This window comes from Sarcophilus harrisii, chromosome 2, assembly GCF_902635505.1.
Source record: "Sarcophilus harrisii chromosome 2, mSarHar1.11, whole genome shotgun sequence".
Classification (NCBI taxonomy): domain Eukaryota; kingdom Metazoa; phylum Chordata; class Mammalia; order Dasyuromorphia; family Dasyuridae; genus Sarcophilus; species Sarcophilus harrisii.
The window spans coordinates 445756453-445772206 of record NC_045427.1 but is presented as its reverse complement, the minus strand read 5'-3'; the positions used below and the strand labels follow the sequence as shown (position 1 = coordinate 445772206).

General features: G+C 36.8%; 1 protein-coding gene across 4 annotated transcripts in view; it reads right to left on the bottom strand.

The window, feature by feature from the left end:
- Positions 1–15754, bottom strand: part of MRRF (mitochondrial ribosome recycling factor) — a 52976-nt gene that overhangs the window by 36458 nt on the left and 764 nt on the right. For all 4 annotated transcript variants that reach the window (XM_012553680.3, XM_012553681.3, XM_012553682.3 and 1 more), the window contains exons 2-4: positions 9403–9613; positions 6862–7017; positions 930–1048 (exon numbers count right to left, since the gene is read on the bottom strand). In XM_012553680.3, coding sequence (XP_012409134.1) covers positions 930–1048; positions 6862–7017; positions 9403–9586 — 459 coding nt within the window. In that variant the 5' untranslated portion in view covers positions 9587–9613. The remainder of the gene's footprint in view (positions 1–929; positions 1049–6861; positions 7018–9402; positions 9614–15754) is intronic.

The window sequence follows — 15754 nt, the reverse complement described above, 5'->3', positions numbered from 1 at the left end:
TGGATCCAGTGTTCAACATAGGCTGAATTCACACTGGGGAGATGACAGAGAATTTTAGGGAGTAAAGAAGGAAAGAATTTTATAGAATTTAGACCTAAAAAAAGGGAAATCTGAAAGTTAAGAAACCTGTATTTTATAAGACTGGACCTAAAGGAGTGAAGGGACTCATACAAAGATGCACTAATAAGCAGCAGAACTAGGACTTAGAACTAGGTCATCATCATCTATTTTTTTAATAGTATTTTATTTTTTCAACATGCATTTTTATAAGATTGAGTCCCAAATTTTTCCTCCCTTCTCCTTCCCCAAGGCAGCAAGCAATCTGATATAGGTGGAACTAGGTCTTCTCACTCTATATTCAGTACTAATTTCCTTACCTGGCCTCAAAAAAACTGAGTCCCTCTCTATATTATCAAATGGTCCACTCAGTCCCATTAGAAAGCAGTATTAATGATGTAGAGACAGCAAGATGGAACCATCAATAAGAATACTGGGCCTGGAGTCAGTCTTTGTGAATTCAAATCTGGCTTCAGACACTTACTAGCTAAATGACTCTGGGAAGACACTTAATTTCCATGGCCTTAGTATACTGGAAGAAGAAATGTCAAACCCACTCCAGTAGCTTCGCCAATGGATAGCATAGTCATGAAGAGTTAGACACAATGAATAACAACAATTAATGATATACACTTTGCAACACTACAATGCTCCATAATCAACCAAAAGGAAACTGAGTAACAAGGACATTTTCTTTATTCCTGGGTAAACATTCTCTCTGCATGTCTATTCTATTCTGTTTTCTATATGAATCTGAAAAAACTGTGGGAGCAGAGAAAGAAATGCTTCCTTCTCCTTTTTATCTAGCCTTTCTGACTTCTTTCCCACTTCACCTTCAGCCTGCATAGAACCCTTGAGCAATTCAATCTTACCTCTGGGAAATTGGTCATGTTTACTAAAATCAGCTGAGGCGATTTCAGGGAGATTTGACCAATCTGATTTAGAGCAAACTTCCCATCAGCAGTTGTCACAGTTATATGATCCAGGGACCCTGAAAGAGAATATTCCATGCTTCTCCATTACCTTGCTTGCATACAGTTTGTGGCTCTTTCCCTCAGGTCTCCCCTCCCCTCTCCCCGGCCCAAAAAAGAAAGTAAACTTCTAACAGGGCAGGGACTATTTTGATTTGGACTTTGTATCCCTTTGGCTCTCAGTTGTTGGTGGGTTTTTTTTTTTTTTTAACATAACAGACAGAAAAGTCTGAATTAAACCAAATTTTTGCCACTTCAAATTAATCTCTGTACTGAGTCCCACCAAGCTCACCTTTGGAAAATGCCAGTGCAAAGCCTGACAATGGCAAAACCCTTCACAGTTATTTATACTTTAGTACTTCATAGACCAATGAAATCAATGTTAGACATAGATCATGGCTCTACCAATTCCGGCCAGCTTTCTAGCCAAACTTTAACTGGTCTTCAGAGACTAACCTTCATCTATCACTGAGCCCAATCCCCAGGTCTTTCTACCTTGGATTGAATGCCTTCCCAAACATGTACTTTCCTAGCAGCTATAAGGATCAAAGATAGTGGGTTTTTGGTAGAGGTACATCTATAATCAAAAGCCAGGAAAAATGCTTTTTTCAAATTCCCTAATTTCCTGGGCAAAATATAACTACAACACAAGCAATCACTTGACTGTTGACACTTTTTATGACTAAGAGAGAACCAAACAAAGCAAAAGAAAATAAAAGATGACTTGCAACTAAATTTTAGATTACCTTGATCCACTTTTATAATTCAATACCTTGCCAGGAATATAAGAGCTGAGCTGAAGTCTTAATCTGAAATTGTTGCCTTCAAAAAGTATAAGTTTGTTGGAAACTACTCAATTTACCAAAAGTAAAACAATGGGGACCACTGCTCTGAATAAATTCAGCCATCATAAGGGACTTTAATAGCAAATAAAGGGAAATGAAGGAGAGGAAGAAAAATCTGGTCAATTGATAATGAAAAAGGATTTGAATGTATTCTATGAATTAAAGGGCTCTGATTCCATTAGACTAATTGAATATGATGGTGAAACAAAAAAGAATGCTATACTTAGAATCAAGAGGCTTGAGTTTAGGTATTTGCTCTGTCACTCATTAGCCCCATGAATAGTGAGCAACTGACTTCTTCTCCCTTAGCTTCCTCAGCTGTAAAATTGGGATAATTACCCAAGTACTTGTCCATGGTATAATAGAAAGAACAGAGCATCACTGAATTTCAGAGAGAAGGGATTTCAGATGCTATCCAGTACATCCCATATCCCCAAAATAATATTAATAATAATATCCAATAGTTGGCTATCCATTTTCTGCTTGAGAAATAACCTCTTCCAAGACCATCCACTCTACTTCTGAATAACTATTAAATAGATCCTCTTGGCATCACGCCAAAATCTTCTTCTCCATCTTCTATTCACTGCTTCTACTTCTAACTTTTGTGGTCACAGCAAACAAGTTTAATCTCTCTTCCATGTGACAATGCTTCACCCTGAAAGACAACCCTCATGTTCCCCCTCCACTGGGACAATTTTTATTCCATTCTTTCAACCAATTCTCTTATGGCATGAGCCATATGTCTTCTTTTTTCTTCTTTCTTTTTTTTGAGACAAATGGGGTTAAGTGATCTACCCAGGGTCATGCAGCTAGTAGTCTAAGACTACATTTGAACTCAGGTCCTCTATTTCAGGGTTGGTAGTCTATGCATTGTGCCATCTAGTGCCCCTAAAGTCTGCTTTTTTGAATCCTATACCTTTATCCAAGTCATTAATATAAATGTTAAACAGCACAGAGCCAAAAACAGACCTCTGTGGCACTGACTGGAGACTTCCTGCCAAGCTGCTAAGAACTGCACTTTTCTCTTTTGCTCTAGTTATTTACCAAGCTCCAGTTCAATCTAACTCTACTATTCTTAAGCTTACCTCTGTCCATCTTTTCCAGAAGAACAGTCAGAAAGATTTAATAAAATGTTTTGCTAAAAAAAAAAAAAAAAAAAAAGTAGACTACATCTTCAATGTTCTTTTATATACCAGATTAGTAACTCTTTTGGAAAAGGCAATAAGGACGAGGATGCGTTCTTGATGCAAGGATCCATCACAGCTTTCTTCAACAAATGGTAGCAAACTATATCTCTAATAAAGAGATGATAATAATCTCTAATAGAATTCTGCCAGAAACTGAAATCAAGATTACTGTCCTATGGTTTCCAGATTCCATTCACTTCCCTTTTTTGAAAATTAGGACATCTAATCTTTTCCAATCCTGCAACCCCTTTTCTGTGCTCCAAAGTTACTTAAAAATTATTGATAGTGGCTCAGAAATCATATATGCTAGTTCTTTCAGGAATGGAAGAAGGAGTTCAATTGGATCAAGTGTCTTGAATTCATTAAGGCCTGATAACATGCTCTCTAATGATTTCTTATTTATTTATTTAAATCATTTCTGTCCTGTCTTCTCCAGGGCAAAGATCACTTTTCTCGGCAGAAAAAACAAGTGGAATAAGAATTAGACAGTGATACTTTCTTTAAGTGGTCATTTATCCTTGTCCTAGTCATTCCAAGCAATGGTTCTTCTCTTTTCCACCATATCATTAAAAACAATAATAAAACTTCTTGTCTTTATTTTTCCTTGCTAGCATCAGCTCATTCTGAGCTTTGGCACCTCTAAAACTATTGGTATAGTGCCATAAAGGTACCTCCTGGATATCTTCCCACCTGCTGCCACCCTCTTCTAGTTCTCCTTCCTATCTGGCCATTTCTCACTCTCCTTTGCTGGTTGCTCATCCAGGTCATGTCCACTAAGCTAGTCCATGAAAGCTTTGTCCTGGGTCTTCTCACTGATGATATCATCAGCAATCAGGGACTCAATTACCATCTCTTCTCTCCTGACCTCTAGTTCTCCATCTCTAACTGCTCACTAGACACGTAGAATTGAATATCCTATAAACACCTGAAACTCAACATATCCAAAAATGAACCCCATGTTTTTACCCCCAAATTCTCCTCTTTTGCTAACTTCTACCTGTCAATTACTAAAGCTCAAAACCAAGGTGTCATCTGTAATTCGTCTCAGTCTCTCACTCTGCTATCCAATATGCTGCCAAGTCCTATTCTACTTTCCCCATCTCTCACATGTGCCTTCTTCTCTCCTCTGACCTTGTTACCACCCTGATGCTGGTCCTCATCATCTCATCCATGTACAACTGCAAAAGCCTTTAAGTTACTCACCCTGCTCAAGTTTCTCCCCACCTAGTTCATCCTCCACTAAGATATCAAAGTAAACCTCTCTGAAGCACAAACAACCACATTATTCCCCTATTTAACAAACTCTAGTGGATCCCTATTTTCTCCAGGACAAACATAAACTCCTCTGGCTTTTAAAGCCCTTCATAATCTGACCCCTTCTTATTTTTCCAGTCTTTTTAAACCTTATTTCTCTTCCACACATTCTAATCTGGGTCTTTTCATTGGCTTTCCCTTATGCCCCCAAATCCCTCCCTCCTCAATCTCAGTCTCCTGGATTCCTCAAAGTTCTAACTAAAATCTCAACTTCTACAAGGAACCATTCCTGGTCCTCCTCAATGTTAGTACCTTCCCTTAAAGATTCTTTCTCATTTTTACTATACATTTGTATAGTTATCTACACATTGTATCCTCAATCAGATTATAAGCTTCTTGAGGGCAGGGACTAGTTTTGCCTTTTTTGTATCTCTGGACTCAGCACAGCAACTGGCGCTTAATAAAAGCTGGTTTATTTGAGTTGAGGACAGTGATTATTTTTGCTTTTACATTTATAGCTCCAGTAGTTAGCATATAGTAAACACTTGCTAGTTTTTCATTCATTTTTCTCCCACTCTTTATGAATTCTTTATATTGAATAATTGTTCCTATTTCTATCTTTTAAGTATTTTTTTAAAATCTAAGTTGATTAGTAGGTTCTCTGTATATCATATTGGTCCCTTCAGACATCTCCCATTTTTCTTACACATCTGAACTATTCTCTTTGTGAATCAGAAGTTGGGATCAAATACTTTGTGTCTTGATCTGATCTATTCAAGTCTCTTGGACTCATTTTCTCATTTTAAAGTAAGAGGATTGAGAATGATCTTTTAAGATTCCTTTTGGCTATAAAACCTATAATCAAGGAGTATTTTGAGGAAAAACTGTACATTGTCAAGTTGGGCCTAGTGTGAACTTTTGTTATTATCATTACTACACAAAAATTATTCAGAAAATTTAAGAAGACAAAGGGGAAGATCCTTTCTGAAGCATCTTAACTCTATTCTTCCTCGTTGTCATGAGATTCTTTGTCAAAGAAAGTACCTCTGTGATCTCAGCAGCATAGTGTGGTGAAAAGAGTAAAGAATCTGGAATCAGAAGATCTGGATTCAAGTCCCAATTCCAACACAAACTAGTTATAACATCAATGACAAGTCACTTAATTTTCTCACTTGTAAACAGGGATTATTATCCCTGTTTGTCCCCTTACCTCAACAGTTTGGTTTAAAAATAAAAAAATCACTTTATGAACTTTAAAATACTATAAAAACAGGTATAATTCTTAGTTTCAGTTGATGACAGTTATCACACCCCTTATACCTATCCACAGCATATTCATTTCTTCCCTCTTACTGGTCTTCAATAAGGATCTGGCTCATTCATATCTCTTTTCTGCCCTTCACATTCTCTAAGGTTAACATTTAACAAACTACACTCTATGGCCTCTTTCTGCCAGTTTAGCAGATCTTTTCTGGTCAATGGAATAGAATTTACTGGCCAATTTTAGGTATCATATTTCTCCCAGAGCTCTCCCTCCACTTTGCTCTCTGGTTTTAACTACAGAATGTTAGCAGATACAACACACCAGGGAAAGAAGCCACCTTTTATTCATTTCATACCAAAAACAATAAGCAGGGTTAAAATAAACAGTTAAAGAGATTGAATGGCATATTCTCCTGTCAACAAAAGACAACTATGTCCCAGCTGACAAAGGTTGACAAAAGAGTAGAATGGTCTTCTTGCTTAATGATGGTTGTATCTTACAGCTTACAGGGCATATAATGATGTTTACAAATGGAACCATATGTTTTTCTCTTTGTTTGCTCAAGAGCAACTTAATAAAATATTTTCAAATTTCTTATATAAAACAGCTTATTCTGAAGGGGAATGGAAAGAGGGATTCCTGCCCATACTCCCTCACCTCCAAAGATGCCAGTGAGTCTGACACTAGGCTGATGACAATTTCCAAAAGGCTCATTTGGTGGAAATTGGATTTTTCCTGCCTTGCTGACGTGCAAGCTGACAACTTGCCTCTTCGTCACATCTGCAAACAGTTCTCATAGACATTTCTGACATTTCCCACTTGCAAAAAGCCATTTTCAGGAAGTTATTAACCCAAACGAATTCTTCCTGGTCAAGCCCAGGATGTAGAAACTCTTTAGTTGGAAATTTCAAGGTTATAATCATTCAGTTCCCAGTGAGTGATGAAAAATAATAAACTAGGAGAAATCTGAGGATGCAGAACAAAGCTCCTAGTTCTAAATTGCTTATTGTGTGGCACAGTGGATAGAAAACTGGCATCAAAGACAAGAAAATCTGATAAAGATAAAGTCTTATATGTGAAACATACTGGATGTGTGACCCTGGGGAAGGGACTTAACTTTTCAGTGGTCTGGGCAACTCCCTAAGAAATTGCAGAGGTGGAGAAAGTTTCCTTATCCCCGAGTTCTGTCTATCAAAAGCATAAAGTCCTTATCCTTGTATATTCAACTTAAAGCAACTACACATTATTATATATATTAGATAGAAATATATGTTACTAACCTGGAGAAGTCCTTATATTGAGATTTTTGTTAAAATTATCCTTAAGGGCTTCTACCACAGACTTCATTTCACCATCTACCTCTTCCAGACGGATTATGTCCTCCACCAACGATGCATTAATGTTGACTCTGGGCTGGGAATGTCCTTTACCTTTGGCTAGACATTAAACATACAATGAACACAGGTGGCAACAGCAGCACTAATATCAACAAACAATGGACTTATGTTCCCTTAGAATATAAGTATCTTAAAGGCAGGGACTGTTTTTGCTTTTTCTTCATACCACCAGTGCTTAGCATAGATCCTGGCATATAGTGATCCCTTAGTAAATGTTTGTAAATTGGCTGGTTAGACTCAGAATCAAGAGATCTGGAGAGACTTCAAAACTAGATCCGGGTTTCAACTCTGCCCTCTAATGTCTACGTATTAAACAAACCATTTCCCAACACTAAGGCTCAGTTTCTTCATCTGCTAAATAAGGATGGTAATAACCTGTCAAAGAAGCACTGTGGTATGACTGATGAAGAGCCAAACTCAGAGTCAGGAAAACCTGGATTCAAGTCCCATCAATGACATTTCTTGGCTGTGAATGTGGGGAAGTCACTCTATCTTTCAGCACCCAAGGGAATTCTCTAGGACTTTAAGCTGCCAAACATTTACATATGGCTATCAGTAGAAGTAGTTAGTTTACACAAAAGAGTTCTCTATACTAATGAAACCACAATTTCAGACAAAAAGTAATAACTGTCTTTCCCACCTCCCACGGATTTTTAGTAAAGAATACACTTATTAAACAGCAAAATACAACAGAAATTTCCTTTCTTATCACAAATATGCTAGAGAAGATTTTTTTATTCAGCTATAGGTAGGGCTACAAAGTCCCTCCAATGCTGAGATCTGGAGTCTAAGATTCTTTTATTTCAAAAGATTTTACTGGCCTGGGCACTCCCCTAAGCAAGAGCGGATAACAGCCCTTCCATGCTTTGGAAGACAGTCTTCAGTAATCATTCTGCCAAAATCCAAAACAAAACAAAAACCACCATCACATGGTAGCCACATTTTGGGTGATGAGTTTTTCTGTCCTTACTTAGCCTGGTCCAGAGCTAACAGATATAGTCTATCCTCTAGCCCATACTCAAAGGTTTTCTGAGTTGCTAAGAATCTATCAATGGTAGAAGCTTCAGGGTACTAGGATTACCTCCAAAAAAGGATGGGCCAACAGAGACAATTATCACCAAACACTTATAGGGTACCTAAACTAAATATTAGGGGCCTACAAAAGGCTTATCTTGATAGAAAGCCAGAATACATATTAAAAAATATTAATGTGTGGTGGTGGTGGTGATAAGAGAAAAAGGAGGAAGAGAAGCAGCAAGTAAGTAATAATAGCAGCAAACATTTTTGTTCTTTCAAAGCAGTTCACATATATTGTTTCATTTCAATCTCACAATCACTTTGTGAGGTGAGCAAGGCAAGGATTATTATCCTTATCTGATAAACAATAAATTAGGTTCAGAGAACTAAATGGCTTGCTCAATATCCCTCAAGTAATAAAGAAGTTAGGGTATAAATGAAGTGACAAATAAGTGATAGAGAAAATAAGTAATATCCATGCTTGGAACATTATGAGTGTGTGTGTGTGTGTGTGTGTGTGTGTGTGTGTGTCTGGGGGGAAGGGATTGTATTTGTGGGTCTGTGTGTCCATCTCTGTCTCTGTCTTGCCCAATGTTCACTCAGTTACTGGGATTAATATATATGTGTGTGTGTTTGTGTGTGTGTGTGTATGTATGTGTATTCATGTAGCTATAAAATGAATGAAAGCATTCAGAAGTTTGTTGAGATGGCACCACATCTTACAATAAATATGTATTATTTGGTAATAATATTCTCCAGAAGAAAGTTTAAAAGTGAACCATGACAAAGTTAGGTGCTTTAAGGAGGAATGAATGTTTAACATTATTTTAGTGCTCATAAGAGGCAACTGGACTTATAGTAGATCCCCAGGCCTGGAGTCAGGAAGACCTGAATTCAAATCTGGCTTCGGTTACTTATCAATTGTGTAACCCTGGGCAAAACACTTCACCTTGTTTGTTTCAGTTTCCTCATCTGTGAAAATAAGAGATAACAACAGTACTTACCATTGAAAGGCTGTTGTGAGGATCAAGCGAGATCATAAATGTAAAGTTGGCACATAGTTAAATACTATATAAATGTTATCCTTATTAAGATGTGAGACCACATAAAAATTATTCTGTATTCTATTATTCTAACATTCTGAGGGATCTTCTGCCTCTAGCACTATGAGTTCTAGGACTACTTTCCATTTATATATATATATAGTGTTCTATTGCTTCAATATTCTAGATATTAAAATTTCTCTCAGTTCTAAGAAATTCCATTCTAACTATAAATAATGAACTATAATTATTATCATGTGTTATGGTCCCTTCCAGCTCTGTTCTATGATAGTTCTATGACTGTATTTGAAAACAACAACAAAAGAGAGAGAGAGATAAAGAGATTAAGGTATCCTCTCTATACCTTTGGCTTTCTTGGTAGCAAAATGTCGGATTGGCACAATTGGAAAGGCCCCACATTGCTGGCAGTCATTCCAGGTTATATTCGCACTATTCAGCCTAACTCCTGAAACAGGCTTTGTCAAGACTAAAAGGGAGTTGCAAAATCCAGGCTGCACCCAACGAAAGCATCTGAGTCCCAAAGCCATGGTTCAAAATGATTCTTGAGACACTACCTATAAAAGAAAGAAAAGCCTTTCACACACATGAAATACACAGTGAACATTGAGGCAAGAGGCCATTCCAGCAATCTGAACCTCGTTGACTATAATGAAATGCTTATGTGGAAAAAAACACACAAAATTGTGAGTATGTTATACTGTAAACAGGGAGTACAGATTATAGGAGGTAGGTTTTAAGCTCATTTTTTTTTTAAAGCCTCAACAGGCACAAAATGATGGGAAAAATTACATGACAGCTTTTAATTAAAATTGTCTTCTGCTCCATATGCACTGATTACAAATTAGAATGTACTTTTCTTTGCTACAAGTCTAAAGCATGGATCAGATCTGAGGCTTTTAATGTTTTTGGTGCTAGAGCTCTGGAAGATGCCATTCTCTTCTGTGTGAACACAAGTTACTCATTATATTTCTATAGTTTTAAACCCTCAAAGATTTTCCAGCCTGCAGCTACCTCTGTGATAAAACTACATAATTGTTGAATAGCAATGTTGTATTCATAGCTTTGGAAAGAAAAAAAGGGGCTCTCTCACACAGCTGGGGAATGCAGGGAGATAATATAACTTAGTTGAGTATTTTGTTCATTCAACAAATATTTCTTGAGCACCTGCTCTGTGCAAGGCACTGTTTTAAATGAATAAATTAGCCAACACCCTGAGTCTGCCATCTTTACCAATTAGTTCCAGTTTTCATCTATAAAATTCCTCTCAAAATGAATGAGTCCCTCTAAAGAAGGAATGTGATACAGTGTATAGGGATGACAATTAAGAAACCTGAGTTCTAGTCTTAGTCCTTCCACTTACTAATTATATCACCCTAACAGCTATTCCCCTTCTTGGGGCTTCAAGTTCCTTTACCTGTAAGATGATCTCTAAGGCAACTTTCAATTTTAACATTCTCTGTTCAAACATATCATGCTCTGAAGTCCTTTACATTTCTAACTTTCTATAATGCCTTGGTTTTTTCTTTCAAATACTCATATTTCAGTTTAATTCAAATAAGAGTCATATGTATCTGTAACTTCAGAGCGGGAGACTGTATGTCAATCTATCTATGACTTAGTAGCTAAGTACTCAAGAGCTTGCTGCCTGAGAAACATAATAGTTTTAGTAACATGCCCAGATTTACAGAACAAGATTTTGTAACATGCCATATAACCTCAAGTCTTTCTGACTTACAAGCCCAGCACTCTTGTCTACTTTGCAATGCTACTTTCAATAATCACCATTATTTTTTATTTTATTTTATTTTTTGCTGAGACAATTGGGATTAAGTGACTTGCCCAGGGTCACACAGCTAAGAAGTATTAAGTGTCTGAGACCAAATTTGAACTTAGGTCCTCCTGACTTCAGGGCTGGAGCTCTAACCACTAAGTCACCTACCTGCCCCATCACCATTAATTTAAAAAAAATTTTTTTAAACTTATAAATGACCTTTCCCAAAATGCAAACTAATGGGTTAAACATGAATAGTTTCTCCTCCTGTTACTATGAACACATGAATTTTACAAAAGTAATTAGCATTTCCTTAGCAGCAAAGGATGCAGGCCATCGCCCAGCTATGTATGGAGCCAATAGGAACAAATTCTGCCGGGAATTTATATTGCCAGGTACTAGCAATACCACTGATCTATTTTAGCAGAGCTCTATGTAAAAGGTTGGCTTCAAGTGAGGTTTCTAAATCTGAGCTTCTGCCAAATATGGTCACTGTTTAACCCATACCTATGTCCAAATATGGGCTTTTAATTATGTGCAGAGTTGGGTATTGTTTTTTTTTTTTGGGGAAGAGGTATTGGTGGAAAGAATTGTTTGAATTTTTTTAAATTTACCATGTGCTTCAATCTGCCTGCTCAATTTGAGATAAGCTTCCTGGTCCTACTATTTAGAAGTTATAATATAAAGCAGTACATCAATAAAAATTTGAATTAGGTTAGAAATAAACAACTTTTCAAAGAAAATACAGAACCCCAAAGTAGAACTAGTATAAAAGAACCGGAAAAGAGCTTCTATAAATAACCTACATTTACTGCAACATTTAAGGCTAAGATTTTAATTGCACATAAGTCAGGAAATTTGAAAGGAAAAGTCCAATAATGTTACTAGTTTGTCAAGCAATACAATGATACATTTATTATAGGATACACTAAAAACAATGTTTAATTATATTTGCAAGGAGAAAGAACTGCAAGAGATTAAAAACAAAAAAGAAAGAAATGGTATATTAGAATTATAAGAGATGTTTTAACAACATTTTAGAAAATAGAACAAGCACTAGCTGGGGAATTCAAATACTTTAAATTCAAATCTCAACTTTGCTACCCTCTTCTTGTCTGCGTAACATTGAACAGTGAAATCATTTCACTGAGTTTAAGTGTTTTCCTCTCAAACTATTTCTAAGGTCCCTTTCAACTCCAAAGCTTATGAAATTTCATTATATAAGAGATGGAAACAGCCTTAAAAAGTAGTGCTAAATCTAAAAGGGATCTTGGGGGGAAATCATTAGAGCTAAGGGGATCTCGAAACATTAGTATTTTAGAGCGACATAAAATGTCAGATCTGAAAAGAATCTCTGAACATAAGAGGTTAGGACACACATTAACAATAAAAGGAACCTCAGAAGATAGAATCTTAGGCCCATAGATTTCTAATCATCCAGTTCAGCTCCCTCATGTTTTAGATGAAATGGAAGTCCACAGAAATAAACAATATTTCCACTACTTTTATCCAAAAAAGTCCAAGTTGTTATCATTTTGCTAGTCTTTTCTTTATATATTTTTAAAAATCAATACCAACTTTCCCAAAAAAAATTCATTCTAAAATTCTTAATCCCTAAATCATTCTTCCTCTTTCCCTTCAAACCTTTTTATTAACAGGGCAGATGTGGACCTACACCACTCCCTGACTCAAGTTTCACTTTCTTCCTCTCCCTCATTTTCCAATGAACTATTCAATAAGTTAAGGAAATAAAAAATGACATATGACAAGGTAGCTAAGGGATCCAAAAGAACCTAGACAATCAACTTGTCTTCTGAGTATCATTAAGATTATTTGACTTTAGTTTTGAGGCTAAGAGACAAATTCTCATCAGGAAGATTCTGCTAATGTCAATTTTCCCAAGTTTGTGATCAATTAGTAAAGAAAGTAAGGTAGCATCAGTTGGAGGGGAAAAGTTTGTGACTCATCAACAAATATTAAGTGCCTACCCAGCATGAGGTACTGTGCTAGGCACTGAGGTTACAAAAACAAAATTGAAACAGTCCATCAGTTCCTCAGGAAATTTATTTTCTACTGGAAAAAACAGCAGTTACATATGTAAATAAACTTATTTTAAAATATACAAAATACATAAGATAATTCAGAAAGAGAAGGAAGCACCAGGAGCTGGGGAAACCAGCAAAGGCCTCAAATCTGAAGGAAACTAAGCACATTCCAGTCACTTGTGAAACAAGGCACAAAAATGAGATGTTTGGCCTGGGCTGTTTCAAGGAAGAGCAAGAAGGTCTGTCTGGTTGAAACAAAAAGTGAATGAATATATGAGTAATATAAGTATGTTGGTGTAAGAAAAAGGTTCACCTTTATTGGTTTTAATCTTCCCACATATAAAATGAGAGTATTAGACTTTATTATCTCTAAGGTCCCTACCATCCAAAGCAATGATTTGGAGTCAAAATATATGGTTTTGAACATTGTTAACAACAGCAACTACTATGTTGCTTTAAGTTTTACAAAAGGATTTTATATATGTTATTGTAGAAGTAAGCTGTAGGGCAGGTATCATCATCTCCATTTTATAGGTGAGAAAGATGAAGAGTAGAGAGGTCCAAGTGACTGTCCAAGTAACTTATTCATATACCAAATAAGTATCAGAATAATTCCAAGCCAGACTACCATATTTGGTAATATATTGCTTCTCCAATAACTTAAATAATGGGAGTGAACTAGATGATCCCTAAAGGTTGAAAGAATCAAGCAACCTATCTGAATTAGAATACTACAAATTTATATTATACAATTTCAGCTGGTTACTCACTACTTCTAGGTAATCTTCCCATACCTGCCTTATTAATTGTCCACAAAGACTTCTGTCCACCTTTTCTCAAACCTCCTCCTTCTTACACTCTCTCGGCTGAGAACCTTGACTCTAATTTTACAGAAAAAATTGAGGCCATTCACTCTGAGTTCCCTCTTCTCCACTCTTCATGAACTCATATCCTTCATCTAGTGGCTTTTTGCCACTATCTCCTTCTTCTCACACGAAGAAGCCAAAAACCCAATGTCCTTTTCTTTATCTTCATTCTTGCCCTCTCTGCGGCTTCTGACACTGTTGATCACTCTCTCCTCCTTGATACTCTTTTTCTCTCTAGACACCACTCTCTCCTGGTTCTCTTTCCACCCATATGATTGCTCCTTTTTAGTTTCCTTTGCCGGATCCTCTTCCAGCTCATGCCCTCTAACTCTGGGTGTCCCACAAGGTTCCATCCTGGGCTGTCTTCCCTTTTCTCTCTATACTACTTCTCTTGGTGATTTCATCAGTACCCACGGATTTAATTACTCTCTCTATGATGATAATGTTCACATCTACCTAGCCTGTCCCAACCTCTCTGTTCACCTCCAAACTCATATCTCCAAGTGTCTTTCAGATATCTCAAACTGGATGGATATTCAGTAGATATCTTAAATTCAATGTCCAAAGCAGAATTCATCTTTCCATCTAAAACTTCCTTCCCTTCTGCTTTATCATTGTAAAAGGCATCATCATGCTCCCAGTTCTTCAAGCATGAAACCTCAAAATCAGCCTGAGCTTCTCAATATCTTTCACCACCTATATCTAATCTATTGCTAAGGTCTGCAGACTTCACCTTTGCATTATCTCTCATCTCCTTATCTCTTTTGACACTTCCAATGGCCTTCTGGTGGGCCTGCCTGCCTTGTTTCTCCCCATTCCAATCCATTCTTCATTCAGCCACCAAAGTGATTTTCCTAAAGAACAAGTGCAATAATATAACCACCCCCACTCAATAAATTCCAGTACTTCCCTATTATCTCCAGGATCAAATGCAAAATCTTCTACTTGCTGTTCAAAGCTTTTCATAACCTAGTTCCCTACTACCTTTCCAATCTACTTATACCTTATTTCTCAACAAGTACTCTTCAAACCAGTGTGAGGGATGTAAAAGACCCTTACCCAAAATGACTACTCAGAGATCACTCAGAAGAAGGCAGAAAAGTTGTTTATTGAAAACCTCCGGAGGATGAGCGGTCCCATCTCCAGATAAGAAAGAGAAAGCTCGCGGTAGGAGGGCTAAAGAAGTTGTAAAGATACATAGTAGTAGTAAAGTAGTATAGTAAATTCTTCATAGTAGTAAAGATACATAGCTTTTATACAAGAAATTACATCACAAGTAAGAGAGCATTGAGAAGGGGAGGGGGAGGCATCTAATTGGTTGTTGCTATTTGGGGAGATTGGAATGGAAGGTTTCTGTTTCCCCGAAATCTTCTGATTTTAAGGAAACAGAAAGTCAGGCCTTCAGGCCTAATCAAGCAGATAGTGGTCTGGCTAATAGACTTCACCTTATCTATTCCATACACCAGTGAAACTCAAACAAGACATTCTATCTTTCATTTTCATGCCTAAGTGCTCTCCTTCCTTACTACCTTCTCTGGTTTCCTTTAAATCTCAATGAAAGTCCCATCTCCTATAGGAATCCTTCATAATTCTAATGCCTTCCCTGTGCTAATTATTTCCTATTTATTTTACATGCAACCTGTTTGCATATGTTTGTCTCCTTCACTAGATGTGAGCTCCCCAAGGGTAAGAACTGCCTTTTGCTTTTTTTTTGCATCCCCAAAACTCAGCACATAGTATGCATTTAATAGCTAATTGAATGACAGAGTTGTTTCTAGCACTAAATCACATGATCAATGATTGTTGCTTGAGACTAATAGAAGATTATGAGTTCCTTGGGTTTCAATACTCTAGGTGAGAAAGGTTTTCAAGATATGAGCCCCCTAGTGGGAAGGTGATTCCCAACTCAAAATTATTTTCATAATAATACTAAAATGTTATTTATATTATTTTATTTATGTATGTTATTTTAATATACCCCAGCAGATTCGAGGGAAACAAATGAGAATCCAG